This window comes from Salmo salar, chromosome ssa09 (assembly GCF_905237065.1).
Source record: "Salmo salar chromosome ssa09, Ssal_v3.1, whole genome shotgun sequence".
Lineage (NCBI taxonomy): Eukaryota > Metazoa > Chordata > Actinopteri > Salmoniformes > Salmonidae > Salmo > Salmo salar.
Window position 1 is genome coordinate 128,253,608 of NC_059450.1, and position 16,085 is coordinate 128,269,692.

General features: G+C 42.5%; 1 protein-coding gene across 1 annotated transcript; it reads left to right on the forward strand.

Moving 5' to 3' along the window:
• The first annotated feature begins 6,550 nt into the window (after positions 1–6,550).
• On the forward strand, positions 6,551–14,973 carry LOC106612859 (scavenger receptor class F member 1-like). The gene is made up of 13 exons (XM_014214436.2): positions 6,551–7,299; positions 7,521–7,582; positions 7,703–7,804; positions 7,986–8,253; positions 8,433–8,696; positions 8,917–9,135; positions 9,302–9,430; positions 9,608–9,714; positions 9,877–9,985; positions 10,235–10,359; positions 12,856–12,993; positions 13,207–13,396; positions 13,602–14,973. Exons 1-13 carry the CDS (start codon positions 7,199–7,201, stop codon positions 14,647–14,649), a joined length of 2,862 nt encoding a protein of 953 aa, XP_014069911.1. The 5' UTR covers positions 6,551–7,198; the 3' UTR covers positions 14,650–14,973.
• The last annotated feature ends 1,112 nt before the right edge of the window (positions 14,974–16,085 follow it).

A 16,085-nucleotide genomic window follows, 5' to 3' on the forward strand; every position in this document is an offset into this window, starting at 1 on the left:
GTGTATGTTTGTGAGCTATAGGAAGTTATTGTGTGTGTATGTGTATGTTTGTGAGCTATAGGAAGTTATTGTGTGTGTATGTGTATGTTTGTGAGCTATAGGAAGTTATTGTGTGTGTATGTGTATGTTTGTGAGCTATAGGAAGTTATTGTGTGTGTATGTGTATGTTTGTGAGCTATAGGAAGTTATTGTGTGTGTATGTGTATGTTTGTGAGCTATAGGAAGTTATTGTGTGTGTATGTGTATGTTTGTGAGCTATAGGAAGTTATTGTGTGTGTATGTGTATGTTTGTGAGCTATAGGAAGTTATTGTGTGTGTATGTGTATGTTTGTGAGCTATAGGAAGTTATTGTGTGTGTATGTGTATGTTTGTGAGCTATAGGAAGTTATTGTGTGTGTATGTGTATGTTTGTGAGCTATAGGAAGTTTTGTGTGTGTGTATGTGTATGTTTGTGAGCTATAGGAAGTTATTGTGTGTGTATGTGTATGTTTGTGAGCTATAGGAAGTTATTGTGTGTGTATGTGTATGTTTGTGAGCTATAGGAAGTTATTGTGTGTGTATGTGTATGTTTGTGAGCTATAGGAAGTTATTGTGTGTGTATGTGTATGTTTGTGAGCTATAGGAAGTTATTGTGTGTGTATGTGTATGTTTGTGAGCTATAGGAAGTTATTGTGTGTGTATGTGTATGTTTGTGAGCTATAGGAAGTTATTGTGTGTGTATGTGTATGTTTGTGAGCTATAGGAAGTTATTGTGTGTGTATGTGTATGTTTGTGAGCTATAGGAAGTTATTGTGTGTGTATGTGTATGTTTGTGAGCTATAGGAAGTTATTGTGTGTGTATGTGTATGTTTGTGAGCTATAGGAAGTTATTGTGTGTGTATGTGTATGTTTGTGAGCTATAGGAAGTTATTGTGTGTGTATGTGTATGTTTGTGAGCTATAGGAAGTTATTGTGTGTGTATGTGTATGTTTGTGAGCTATAGGAAGTTATTGTGTGTGTATGTGTATGTTTGTGAGCTATAGGAAGTTATTGTGTGTGTATGTGTATGTTTGTGAGCTATAGGAAGTTATTGTGTGTGTATGTGTATGTTTGTGAGCTATAGGAAGTTATTGTGTGTGTATGTGTATGTTTGTGAGCTATAGGAAGTTATTGTGTGTGTATGTGTATGTTTGTGAGCTATAGGAAGTTATTGTGTGTGTATGTGTATGTTTGTGAGCTATAGGAAGTTATTGTGTGTGTATGTGTATGTTTGTGAGCTATAGGAAGTTATTGTGTGTGTATGTGTATGTTTGTGAGCTATAGGAAGTTATTGTGTGTGTATGTGTATGTTTGTGAGCTATAGGAAGTTATTGTGTGTGTATGTGTATGTTTGTGAGCTATAGGAAGTTATTGTGTGTGTATGTGTATGTTTGTGAGCTATAGGAAGTTATTGTGTGTGTATGTGTATGTTTGTGAGCTATAGGAAGTTATTGTGTGTGTATGTGTATGTTTGTGAGCTATAGGAAGTTATTGTGTGTGTATGTGTATGTTTGTGAGCTATAGGAAGTTATTGTGTGTGTATGTGTATGTTTGTGAGCTATAGGAAGTTATTGTGTGTGTATGTGTATGTTTGTGAGCTATAGGAAGTTATTGTGTGTGTATGTGTATGTTTGTGAGCTATAGGAAGTTATTGTGTGTGTATGTGTATGTTTGTGAGCTATAGGAAGTTATTGTGTGTGTATGTGTATGTTTGTGAGCTATAGGAAGTTATTGTGTGTGTATGTGTATGTTTGTGAGCTATAGGAAGTTATTGTGTGTGTATGTGTATGTTTGTGAGCTATAGGAAGTTATTGTGTGTGTATGTGTATGTTTGTGAGCTATAGGAAGTTATTGTGTGTGTATGTGTATGTTTGTGAGCTATAGGAAGTTATTGTGTGTGTATGTGTATGTTTGTGAGCTATAGGAAGTTATTGTGTGTGTATGTGTATGTTTGTGAGCTATAGGAAGTTATTGTGTGTGTATGTGTATGTTTGTGAGCTATAGGAAGTTATTGTGTGTGTATGTGTATGTTTGTGAGCTATAGGAAGTTATGTGTGTGTGTATGTGTATGTTTGTGAGCTATAGGAAGTTATTGTGTGTGTATGTGTATGTTTGTGAGCTATAGGAAGTTATTGTGTGTGTATGTGTATGTTTGTGAGCTATAGGAAGTTATTGTGTGTGTATGTGTATGTTTGTGAGCTATAGGAAGTTATTGTGTGTGTATGTGTATGTTTGTGAGCTATAGGAAGTTATTGTGTGTGTATGTGTATGTTTGTGAGCTATAGGAAGTTATTGTGTGTGTATGTGTATGTTTGTGAGCTATAGGAAGTTATTGTGTGTGTATGTGTATGTTTGTGAGCTATAGGAAGTTATTGTGTGTGTATGTGTATGTTTGTGAGCTATAGGAAGTTATTGTGTGTGTATGTGTATGTTTGTGAGCTATAGGAAGTTATTGTGTGTGTATGTGTATGTTTGTGAGCTATAGGAAGTTATTGTGTGTGTATGTGTATGTTTGTGAGCTATAGGAAGTTATTGTGTGTGTATGTGTATGTTTGTGAGCTATAGGAAGTTATTGTGTGTGTATGTGTATGTTTGTGAGCTATAGGAAGTATTGTGTGTGTATGTGTATGTTTGTGAGCTATAGGAAGTTATTGTGTGTGTATGTGTATGTTTGTGAGCTATAGGAAGTTATTGTGTGTGTATGTGTATGTTTGTGAGCTATAGGAAGTTATTGTGTGTGTATGTGTATGTTTGTGAGCTATAGGAAGTTATTGTGTGTGTATGTGTATGTTTGTGAGCTATAGGAAGTTATTGTGTGTGTATGTGTATGTTTGTGAGCTATAGGAAGTTATTGTGTGTGTATGTGTATGTTTGTGAGCTATAGGAAGTTATTGTGTGTGTATGTGTATGTTTGTGAGCTATAGGAAGTTTTTGTGTGTGTATGTGTATGTTTGTGAGCTATAGGAAGTTATTGTGTGTGTATGTGTATGTTTGTGAGCTATAGGAAGTTATTGTGTGTGTATGTGTATGTTTGTGAGCTATAGGAAGTTATTGTGTGTGTATGTGTATGTTTGTGAGCTATAGGAAGTTATTGTGTGTGTATGTGTATGTTTGTGAGCTATAGGAAGTTATTGTGTGTGTATGTGTATGTTTGTGAGCTATAGGAAGTTATTGTGTGTGTATGTGTATGTTTGTGAGCTATAGGAAGTTATTGTGTGTGTATGTGTATGTTTGTGAGCTATAGGAAGTTATTGTGTGTGTATGTGTATGTTTGTGAGCTATAGGAAGTTATTGTGTGTGTATGTGTATGTTTGTGAGCTATAGGAAGTTATTGTGTGTGTATGTGTATGTTTGTGAGCTATAGGAAGTTATTGTGTGTGTATGTGTATGTTTGTGAGCTATAGGAAGTTATTGTGTGTGTATGTGTATGTTTGTGAGCTATAGGAAGTTATTGTGTGTGTATGTGTATGTTTGTGAGCTATAGGAAGTTATTGTGTGTGTATGTGTATGTTTGTGAGCTATAGGAAGTTATTGTGTGTGTATGTGTATGTTTGTGAGCTATAGGAAGTTATTGTGTGTGTATGTGTATGTTTGTGAGCTATAGGAAGTTATTGTGTGTGTATGTGTATGTTTGTGAGCTATAGGAAGTTGTGTGTGTGTATGTGTATGTTTGTGAGCTATAGGAAGTTATTGTGTGTGTATGTGTATGTTTGTGAGCTATAGGAAGTTATTGTGTGTGTATGTGTATGTTTGTGAGCTATAGGAAGTTATTGTGTGTGTATGTGTATGTTTGTGAGCTATAGGAAGTTTTGTGTGTGTATGTGTATGTTTGTGAGCTATAGGAAGTTGTGTGTGTGTATGTGTATGTTTGTGAGCTATAGGAAGTTATTGTGTGTGTATGTGTATGTTTGTGAGCTATAGGAAGTTATTGTGTGTGTATGTGTATGTTTGTGAGCTATAGGAAGTTATTGTGTGTGTATGTGTATGTTTGTGAGCTATAGGAAGTTATTGTGTGTGTATGTGTATGTTTGTGAGCTATAGGAAGTTATTGTGTGTGTATGTGTATGTTTGTGAGCTATAGGAAGTTATTGTGTGTGTATGTGTATGTTTGTGAGCTATAGGAAGTTATTGTGTGTGTATGTGTATGTTTGTGAGCTATAGGAAGTTATTGTGTGTGTATGTGTATGTTTGTGAGCTATAGGAAGTTATTGTGTGTGTATGTGTATGTTTGTGAGCTATAGGAAGTTATTGTGTGTGTATGTGTATGTTTGTGAGCTATAGGAAGTTATTGTGTGTGTATGTGTATGTTTGTGAGCTATAGGAAGTTATTGTGTGTGTATGTGTATGTTTGTGAGCTATAGGAAGTTATTGTGTGTGTATGTGTATGTTTGTGAGCTATAGGAAGTTATTGTGTGTGTATGTGTATGTTTGTGAGCTATAGGAAGTTATTGTGTGTGTATGTGTATGTTTGTGAGCTATATAGGAAGTTGTTGTGTGTGTATGTGTATGTTTGTGAGCTATAGGAAGTTATTGTGTGTGTATGTGTATGTTTGTGAGCTATAGGAAGTTATTGTGTGTGTATGTGTATGTTTGTGAGCTATAGGAAGTTATTGTGTGTGTATGTGTATGTTTGTGAGCTATAGGAAGTTATTGTGTGTGTATGTGTATGTTTGTGAGCTATAGGAAGTTATTGTGTGTGTATGTGTATGTTTGTGAGCTATAGGAAGTTATTGTGTGTGTATGTGTATGTTTGTGAGCTATAGGAAGTTATTGTGTGTGTATGTGTATGTTTGTGAGCTATAGGAAGTTATTGTGTGTGTATGTGTATGTTTGTGAGCTATAGGAAGTTATTGTGTGTGTATGTGTATGTTTGTGAGCTATAGGAAGTTATTGTGTGTGTATGTGTATGTTTGTGAGCTATAGGAAGTTATTGTGTGTGTATGTGTATGTTTGTGAGCTATAGGAAGTTATTGTGTGTGTATGTGTATGTTTGTGAGCTATAGGAAGTTATTGTGTGTGTATGTGTATGTTTGTGAGCTATAGGAAGTTATTGTGTGTGTATGTGTATGTTTGTGAGCTATAGGAAGTTATTGTGTGTGTATGTGTATGTTTGTGAGCTATAGGAAGTTATTGTGTGTGTATGTGTATGTTTGTGAGCTATAGGAAGTTATTGTGTGTGTATGTGTATGTTTGTGAGCTATAGGAAGTTATTGTGTGTGTATGTGTATGTTTGTGAGCTATAGGAAGTTATTGTGTGTGTATGTGTATGTTTGTGAGCTATAGGAAGTTATTGTGTGTGTATGTGTATGTTTGTGAGCTATAGGAAGTTATTGTGTGTGTATGTGTATGTTTGTGAGCTATAGGAAGTTATTGTGTGTGTATGTGTATGTTTGTGAGCTATAGGAAGTTTTTGTGTGTATGTGTATGTTTGTGAGCTATAGGAAGTTATTGTGTGTGTATGTGTATGTTTGTGAGCTATAGGAAGTTATTGTGTGTGTATGTGTATGTTTGTGAGCTATAGGAAGTTATTGTGTGTGTATGTGTATGTTTGTGAGCTATAGGAAGTTATTGTGTGTGTATGTGTATGTTTGTGAGCTATAGGAAGTTATTGTGTGTGTATGTGTATGTTTGTGAGCTATAGGAAGTTATTGTGTGTGTATGTGTATGTTTGTGAGCTATAGGAAGTTATTGTGTGTGTATGTGTATGTTTGTGAGCTATAGGAAGTTATTGTGTGTGTATGTGTATGTTTGTGAGCTATAGGAAGTTATTGTGTGTGTATGTGTATGTTTGTGAGCTATAGGAAGTTATTGTGTGTGTATGTGTATGTTTGTGAGCTATAGGAAGTTATTGTGTGTGTATGTGTATGTTTGTGAGCTATAGGAAGTTATTGTGTGTGTATGTGTATGTTTGTGAGCTATAGGAAGTTATTGTGTGTGTATGTGTATGTTTGTGAGCCTATAGGAAGTTATTGTGTGTGTATGTGTATGTTTGTGAGCTATAGGAAGTTTTTGTGTGTGTATGTGTATGTTTGTGAGCTATAGGAAGTTATTGTGTGTGTATGTGTATGTTTGTGAGCTATAGGAAGTTATTGTGTGTGTATGTGTATGTTTGTGAGCTATAGGAAGTTATTGTGTGTGTATGTGTATGTTTGTGAGCTATAGGAAGTTATTGTGTGTGTATGTGTATGTTTGTGAGCTATAGGAAGTTATTGTGTGTGTATGTGTATGTTTGTGAGCTATAGGAAGTTATTGTGTGTGTATGTGTATGTTTGTGAGCTATAGGAAGTTATTGTGTGTGTATGTGTATGTTTGTGAGCTATAGGAAGTTATTGTGTGTGTATGTGTATGTTTGTGAGCTATACGAAGTTATTGTGTGTGTATGTGTATGTTTGTGAGCTATAGGAAGTTATTGTGTGTGTATGTGTATGTTTGTGAGCTATAGGAAGTTATTGTGTGTGTATGTGTATGTTTGTGAGCTATAGGAAGTTTTTGTGTGTGTATGTGTATGTTTGTGAGCTATAGGAAGTTTTTGTGTGTGTATGTGTATGTTTGTGAGCTATAGGAAGTTTTTGTGTGTGTATGTGTATGTTTGTGAGCTATAGGAAGTTATTGTGTGTGTATGTGTATGTTTGTGAGCTATAGGAAGTTATTGTGTGGAAGACAGAAGTACAGTACACAAATAAACTTGCAAAACACACTGCTCACCTCTTCCCAGAATCTCTCAGTATGTGGTGATATCTTTAAAAAGCCTTACTGAGGCAGATTGAATGGGAGGAAGTGGCTCTAACTTCCCCAGGAAAGAGGGAGAGGAAACGGACGGGTTTGGACCGCTCAGTCAGGCATTACTGGGCCTACAACTACAAGACTAATGATTGACGAGAGCTAGGCTGGGCAGAAAGACAGACAGAGGGAGAGAAAAAAAAGAGAAAGACTGACTTCCAAGACCACAGAGCTGGGCTGGGGAAAAAGAAAGGTAGAGAGAGAGAGAGAGAGAGAAAGAGAGAGGAGAGGGCTTTCAATTTCCATTGTCCTCTTCTGGACTTGGGAAGAGAATAGTGAGAAAAAGAGGAGAAAAGGAGAAAGTGATTTTTCCGGGATAGGATTCTGGTGTTGGGACAGGCGTGAGTTGGACGGTCTGAGACCTTTTGTGGGCTGGTACGGACCTGGTTGTGGGGTGGACATGGGCCTGTTTCTGACGGGTCTAGGATTACTGCTCTGCTGTTCCCTCTCCGCCCCTCAGAGACTGGCTCCCTCAGGGAGAAATGTCTGCCAGGACCTCAGGTGATGACTACATTTTACTCTCACACCTTATTTTTCTCTCTCTCTTTCATTTTCTGCCTTTTCTATCAAGCAGTATATCCTTGCTTTATGAAACATTCTCAGAATCTTAATAATTGTAATCTTCCATTATTTCATGAAAAAACAGTCAAAAGAAATGTGACCCATAAAGAAACTTCCTACTATGCTTTATGGTATGTATTTTGTTTACCCTTCTCAAACAGGGATCCCTCCACTCTTGTCTGTTGTACTGGATGGAGACAACAGGGAGAGGAGTGTACTATACGTGAGTACCCCGTAGACAGTAAATTGTGGAAAACAGTCCAGGGCACACAAGAACAGGCTTTTCGTCTTGTTTAGGTAGTATTGTATAATTCAGTACTGTGTCTGTTGTTTGTGACTTTAGCTGTGTGTGATGGCGAGCGGGCCTGCCAGCAGGATGAGGTGTGTGTTTACCCAGGCGTCTGTCGCTGTCGACCTGGCTACTATGGAGCCAACTGCAAGACACGTAAGTCAAACCAACTCTGACGTTTAAGTTACATAGGCTATGTCACTCAAACAATATATTTTTAACACAACAAGAGTTAATATAGTAACTTTGGTAGCACTTTACATCCAGGAATAAAAGGGTAAGAACATTGTAATTAAGTGGAAACTACGGAAGTATTACAACCTGTCTCCCTCTACAGGCTGCCCTCCAGAGTTCTGGGCACCGGACTGCCGTGAGCTGTGCAAGTGCCACCCTCACGGGCGCTGTAACCCTGTCACGGGCGAGTGCACATGCCTCCCCAACCGCTGGGGGCCACTCTGCCAGAACGCCTGCAGATGTGGCCGCCACGGGCACTGTCACCCTGTGCACGGCAACTGCACCTGCGATGAGGGCTGGTGGACGCCCACCTGTACCAAGCAGTGCCAGTGCTACCCAGGCACCTCCACCTGCGACCCACTGACCGGCAGGTGAGAGAGAATGAGTTTATTTACAGTGGAAGGCATTAGTTAGCTTAGATATTCATTTCTTGATGCAATTTAGCCTGCAATTTACAAATTAAAAGGGCAGTGTCACACACCATATTTTTCAACACAATCGCTAAAACACAATAGAAATATATGTTTTGTTAAAAAACGTTGGTTGGCAGGTGTCAGTGTGCCCCAGGGTACTGGGGTCAGAAGTGCAGCCTTCGCTGTAGCTGCTACATATCGTCGTGCCAACAGAAGACGGGGGCGTGCGAGTGCCAGAACGGGTGGTGGGGTCAGACGTGTGATCGCCAGTGTAACTGTGACCTGAAGCACAGCGAGTGTAATGCCGTCAGCGGGGAGTGTGTATGTCAGCCTGGGTACAAGGGAGCCGTCTGTAATGAACCGTGTGGACCCGGGGAGTATGGCAGCAGGTGTAAACTGAGGTAAGCGAGTGTATATGGATATTGCAGTGGTGCTTTGGATTACATGATTGGGATGGTACTGCCTTGTCATTGTGCTGTTGATCAATATGGATGATTGATGGTTCGGGCAACCTCTGAGCACTTTAAGTAGGTTTGTACCTGTGTCTATCCTGAAATGGCTACAGTATGTATTCAGTTGGACTGTTCCATGGATGTCTCTTTCTCCTTCTCTCCTGTGTAGCTGTGGCCACTGTAAACGAGGCCAGTCGTGCTCTGTGGTTGACGGTGTCTGTACGGCCTGTGAGCCTGGGTGGAACGGCACACGCTGTGACCGGCCGTGCAGTCGGGGTTACCATGGAAACCACTGCCAGGAGGCGTGCCCACGCTGCAGGAACGGTGAACCATGTGACCCCAGGACGGGGGCGTGTTCACAATGTGATCCAGGATGGACCGGATCCAGGTGTGTGTGTGTGTTTGATGACTAACTACCAGTGAAATGTATCTGAGACCTTTAACAGTAATTCCCAGACATGACAGTGTCAATGATACCGAAGAGGTTCAGCGTTTTCTTCCATTTCTGACCGTTTTGTTGTCCGTCTGTTACCTGGGCCACTGTTTGTCTGCAGGTGTGACAAGCCATGCTCTAACAGAACATTCGGGGACACCTGCCGCTTCCTGTGCAGCCCCTGTTTCCATGGCCACTGTGATCACGTGACAGGAAGTTGTGTCTGTGGGCCCGGGTTCCAGGGACAGAGGTTCTGTTCGAATACTGTTAAAATGCATCTTTCCTTTCTCCCTTCCTTGAAGTAATCACTGATGTGAACAATGGTTCAAATAAATAGGTGTCTCTAATACAATAGTGTCTGATTTAGACATCTTGCTGTTTGTGTATCTGGCTGTCACTAACAGGTTTCTCTCTGTTGTGTCCCCAGTTGTAACATCACCTGTCCAGACCAGCTGTATGGCTTTAACTGTTCCTCTGTCTGTGACTGTGAAGAGGGCTCCGCCTGTCACCCAGAAACGGGAGCGTGTCCATACAGTATGCACTACTCCTATTGGATACAGCTCTAGTTGGTTATTAATGTGTAGTTAATGATAAGTAAAAGTAGATGGGTCTATGGATTCAAATATTTTTTCTCCTCAAGAAGGAATATGTGAGGTTGAATCACATTTGTTTATGTGTGGGTGTGTGTGGTGTCAGGTGGTCACAGGGCTCTGATCGCTGGTCTCCTGGTCCCTCTGATCTTGGTGCTGCTGGGTCTGGTCTGCTGCTGCTGCTGCTGTGGAGGACCTACTGACGGCAAAGACAGGTGTGTGTGTGTGTATGATTCTGATGGCAAAGACAGGTGTGTGTGTGTGTATGATTCTGATGGCAAAGACAGGTGTGTGTGTGTGTGTGTGTGTGTGTGTGTGTGTGTGTGTGTGTGTGTGTGTGTGTGTGTGTGTGTGTGTGTGTGTGTGTGTGTGTGTGTGTGTGTGTGTGTGTGTGTGTGTGTGTATGATTCTGATGGCAAATGCAGGTGTGTGTGTGTTCCTCTGACCTTGCTGTGGTCCTACAGGGTAGCAGTGGGTGACGGTGGTACCTCTGTCCGTATGAAGCATCATGTGTATAACGTCCTGGCCAACGTGAGCTCTGCTGTACCCTGTATCTCTGTCTGGTCCTCTGGGCTACCCAGAGTCACAGGTCAGTCCAATATCACACTACAGATCATATCATGTGTCTGTATGTACGGTACCATTCAAAGTTTGGACACACCTACTCATTCAAGGGTTTTTCTTCATTTGTACTATTTTCTACATTGTAGAATAATAGTGAAGACATCAAAACTATGAAATAACATATGGAACCATGTACTAACCAAAAAAGTGTTAAACAAATACAAATACATTTTATATTTGAAATTCTTAAAAGTAGCCACCCTTTTCCTTGATGACAGCTTTGCACACTCTTGGCATTTTCTCAACCAGCTTCATGAGGTAAACACCTGGAATGCATTTCAATTAACAGGTGTGCCTTGTTAAAAGTCAATTTATGGAATTTCTTTCCTTCTTAATGCGTTTCAGCCAATCAGGTGTGTTGTAACAAGGTAGGGGTGGTATACAGAAGATAGCCCTATTTGGTAAAAGATCAAGTCGATATTATGGCAAGAACAGCGCAAATAAGCAAAGAGAAATGACATTTCGTCATTACCTTATAAGACATGAAGGTCAGTCAATCCAGAAAATGTATTCAACAGCGGTCGCAAAAACCATCAAGCACTATGATGAAACTGGCTCTCATGAGGACCTCCACACGAATGGAACACCCAGAGTTACCTCTGCTGCAGAGGATAAGTTCATTAGAGTTACCAGCCTCAGAAATTGCAGCCCAAATAAATGCGTCACAGAGTTCAAGTAACAGACACATCTCAACATCAACTGTTCAGAGGAGACTGTGTGAATCAGGCCTTCCTGATCGAATTGCTGCGAAGAAACCACTACTACAGGACACCAATAAGAAGACACTTGCTTGGACCAAGAAATGTGAGCAATGGACATTAGACTGGTGGAAATCTGTCCTTTGGTCTGATGAGTCCAAATTTGAGATTTTTGGTTCCAACCGTCTTTGTGACACAGAGTAGGTGAACGGATGATCTCCGCATGTGTGGTTCCCACCGGTCCTTTGCTGGTGACACTGTCAGTGATTTATTTAGAATTCAAGGCACACTTAACCAGCATGGCTACAACAGCATTCTGCAGCAGTACGACATCCCATCTGGTTTGTGCTTAGTGGGGCTATCATTTGTTTTTCAACAGGACAATGACCCAACACACCTCCAGGCTGTGTAAGGGTTATTTGACCAAGAAGGAGAGTGGTGGAGGGCTGCATCAGATGACCAGGCCTCCACAATCACCCAACCTCAACCCAATGGTTTGGAATGAGTTGGACCGCACATTGAAGGAAAAGCAGCCAACAAGTGCTCAGCATATGTGGGAACGCCTTCAAGACTGTTGGAAAAGCATTCCAGTTGAAGCTGGTTGAGAGAATGCCAAGAGTGTGCAAAGCTGTCATCAAGGCAAAGGGTGGCTACTGTGAATGGATCAGCTTGTCCAAAACACCCTAACACAGGCGGGAGGCAAAACATGAACAGACCAGAGGCAGTGGTTGTGATTCATTTTCTTGTGATTGTTTACTAAACAGGTTTTCTGTCACCCAACAAAATAATTCCAGTAGAGGGTAACGTCCAACGCTGTCACCAGCGTAACAAAACAAATAAACATAAACTAAACAGTTGACCAAAAGGCCGTGGCCAAAAAGGGAACGCAAAACAACAAACGGTTACTCCTGTCTTTAGACGATCTTCTACACATAATAGTTACCGGAGGAACGCTTCTCTCTACCTATAGCCTGCCTTGGTTAACAGAGAGACAAGGTGCCCTAGGAAACAAAGCTTTCTCTGAGGTAGGAAAATCTGACGTCCTCACAGGTTTCTCCTCCCAATCCTCCCCCAGCTCCTGTCCTGGCACACCTATATTGAGGAAGACACAAAGCAATTAATGGGCCCAGGTGTGTACTAATTGGATTTACACTGAGTACCTATCCCCTGTGGAGTACCTATCCCCTGTGGAGTACCTATCCCCTGTGGAGTACCTATCCCCTGTGGAATACCTATCCCCTGTGGAGTACCTATCCCTGTGGAGTACCTATCCCCTGTGGAGTACCTATCCCCTGTGGAGTACCTATCCCTGTGGAGTACCTATCCCCTGTGGAGTACCTATCCCTGTGGAGTACCTATCCCCTGTGGAGTACCTATCCCCTGTGGAGTACCTATCCCCTGTGGAGGGTGCTGTCGTGTCCTCTACCCCCGGCTGGTCACTGAACTCTCACACTACTTTGAAGAATCTAAAATATAGTTGTTTAACACTTTTTTTGGTTACTACATGATTCCAAATGTGTTATTTCATAGTTGAATGTCTTCACTATTATTCTACAATTTAGAAAATAGTAAAAATAAAGAAAAACCCTTAAATGAGTAGGTGTGTCCAAACTTTTGACTGGTACTGTATGTAAGGAAGAAACTCCAGTACTTGTTGGATGCTCTCAAGGTTTTTCTCCATGCACCTGGAAACATGAGAGGTGTGCATGCTATACTTATTACAATATTATGACAGTAATAATAATAAGAACTTCTCTCTCCAGTGTCCCACCACGACCCTGAGCTGACGTTCAACCACAGTTTCATAGAGCCTCCCTCCTCAGGCTGGGTGACGGATGGATCCTCCTTCGACAGTGATGAGGAGACCGGAGAGGCTCTCTACTGTGTCCCCCCCAGAGAAGGTAATCAGTGTGTGTGTGTGTGTGTGTGTGTGTGTGTGTGTGTGTGTGTGTGTGTGTGTGTGTGTGTGTGTGTGTGTGTGTGTGTGTGTGTGTGTGTGTGTGTGTGTGTGTGTGTGTGTGTGTGTGTGTGTGTGTTCAACCCTTTGTGCTTCGTTGACTCCCTATTTTCACTCTCTCCCTGTCCCTCCCTTTACCCCACTCTTCCTCCCTCAGACATCCCTGCAGTGGCGGGCGGTGAGTTCCAGGAGTTCCAGCATGAGATGAGTTCTAAGTGTAACATGTTCCCCGACCCCTCTGCCTTCAGCGTTAGTGCAGAAGACATGTCCCTCCCCTTTGGCATCCCCCGCACCTCCAGCAACGCCAAGTCCAAACGCCCCTCCGTCTCCTTCGCCGAAGGCACCAGGTAACACCAGGTCGCAGTCATCATGATGAGGACATTGGACACTACACACACCACGCGACACTACGCGGCACTTCAATTCTCTTTTTAACTTGTCTCTGCAAAGTTATAGTCATTGCAATTGTCTTGTGATTGTTTTTAATGTTGAGAGTTTGTCAAATTAATTTCCTCTTGGGGATTAATAAAGTTCAATCTCACCTCATCCCAGGTTCAGCCCCAAGGAGCGCCGAGGCTCTGCCCAGGACCTGACTCCCGGGGCCCCCCGCACCAAACCTAAGTCCCCCTGGGGGGTCCTGATGCTGTCAGCCCTCCAGGCCCATGGAGGGAAGGCCTCAGAGGGGGAAGAGACAGAGACAGGTGAGGGGGGTGTGGATGGATGTGGAGGTGGGACTGGACCATTGGAAGAACTAGGATCCAGTGGTGAAGCAGGGGACCCCGATGTGGACAGGTACCCTGCCACCCCGTCCCAAGCCATGTCTACTCTGCAGGTGCCTGGAGCAGTAGTAGGAAGAAGACGCACCATATCCAATGCCGCTGTTAACAGAAAGGGTGGGCAAGCAGCAGGGTCCACATCCGATGGCCAGAAGGCAGAGATAGATAAAGGGATGGACAAGGTGACCACAGTGTACGTGACAGTGGGGAAGGCGGGGGTGGGGAGGCCCCTGTCTAAACTAGAGCTCCCCAGCTCGGATGGCCCGGTACAGGCCATGCTACGCAGGCTAAGCAGCCTCCAGAGACATAAAGACCAGGAGGGGGGAACTAGGTCCAAGGGTAAGATCCCGGGGGCGGAGGGGATCACCAAGCCACCCAGGAGGAAGCTGGGGACTAGGGCCAGTGTGTGGGAGCAGGGGGGTCCTGTAGGGGAAGGCGTACCTATGAGGAAACCCAGTAGGAGGAAACAGCACGTTCACCACAGCTCGCCTGCTGTCATGGGAAACACTGATGATGGCACTAACACTCACCCCCCACCTGAGGGCGCCAATGCCACTATTACGCCTACGAGGCCCCTGTCCTCCATTTTGAAAAGCGTGCCAGAGGTCGCTGGGTTAGAAGTCAGGGGTGAAAGGTCAGCGGTGAGAGGAGAGATCGGTGACCCTGGGATGCAGACTGAGACTGACAGTGGATATCTAACAGTCGGGCCAGCTGGAGTTGTAACCGACGCTGTTAGTCTGAGTGAAGTCGCCAATGACGGAGTGGTGGCCAGTGTGGACGATGGAGCTAACCTATATGAGAACGTGATGATTATGCATTCCTAACTTCAGATGCTAATGACTGTGCTGCTCTGTCTCCTCTCACAATTTAGTATGTAGTTTGACTACCAATGAATGAGGAATTTGGAAACTAGCTTAATAATGTACTTAAGTTAACAGTTGAGTCTGACATTAACTAACTTTACAATATTGAGTTTACCATTTTATGAATTACAATATGTACATGATGGTTCTGTACAATATGTACTGTATGTATGTATATCATACAACAATAGGATAATGTTGAAATCGCCTTACCAAATAGTAATCGACACTGTAACTGCCATGTGTGAAACAACTATGCAAATTAAAACAAAAAATGCATGCTCCCATCTGTGCACTTTGTTCACTTTGGCTTGTCTGTCATCACTAGGCTAAGCTGCTAACGTTAGCCATCAAGCTAACAAAGTTTGTCCCAGATGAGTTTTACGATGAAGCCCTCTTTGTCTGGAGAAGTAAATGAATGGTTCCAGCGCTGTAGGAGCTGTATCTACTACGCTTTGTTTCAGGACAAACTGGATCACACAGAGTTCCAATGTGACAATTGTTTGCTTGCCGGGGATTATAGGCTTGAGGTGTCTTCCTTCATCACTCAGGTAGCCAGCCTACGTAAGATACTGGGGAAAATGCAGAATCGAATGTTTACCATTTCTACGCCGGTGCTGCACGGCGTTCGCGCATGTTGGATGCATCTCTATCTTGTAGTTTGTCGTTATCCAAATGGCCGGAGTCGAAGGAGCACAGCAAGAGGAGCATGCCAATCAACAATGGTCACAAGTCATGAGCTGTGGAAGCCGAAGACAGAGGCCTCCCGCAATGCAATCTACACTCCCTACGAGAGGCCCGGGGGTATCGCTGGGGGTATCTGCGTCTGCGGCTGCTGTGCCTACTCCTACTCCTTCCCCTACGATTTCGAAGTCAACTTTCGGCAACCTTCCATCCCTGCTCTGGATCGAGCGAGACTTCTCCATCTGTCGGAGGCCTGCATGCCTGTGAAGCGTGGGAGTGGGCGTATTTCCTCGTCCTTCTCGCCAGCCAGGATTTTGGGCAGCTCCATGGTAAGAACTGTTCCTGGTACAAAAACAATGTCCTATCCCGGAGTTTCAGTAAATTACATTACTAAGCTGCTCCCTAATGTACTACGTCAGGACATGGACATTGATTCTGTCGTAGTCTATGTGGGTTTTAATGACATTATGAAGGGCAGCTCTGAACAGTTGAAACTGGATTTCAAAGAGCTGATTGAATCTCTGCTCGACACAAATAAAATACCCATCATATCTGGCCCTGTGCCCTCTCTGAATCATGGCATTGAACGCTTTAGCAGGATTCTTTCTCTTCACAACTGGTTACGTGATTATTGCAAGCCAATGGGTGTAACTTTTGTTGACAATTTCGATACCTTTTGGAAACAAAAGGAGGATGGGATCCACCCAAATGAT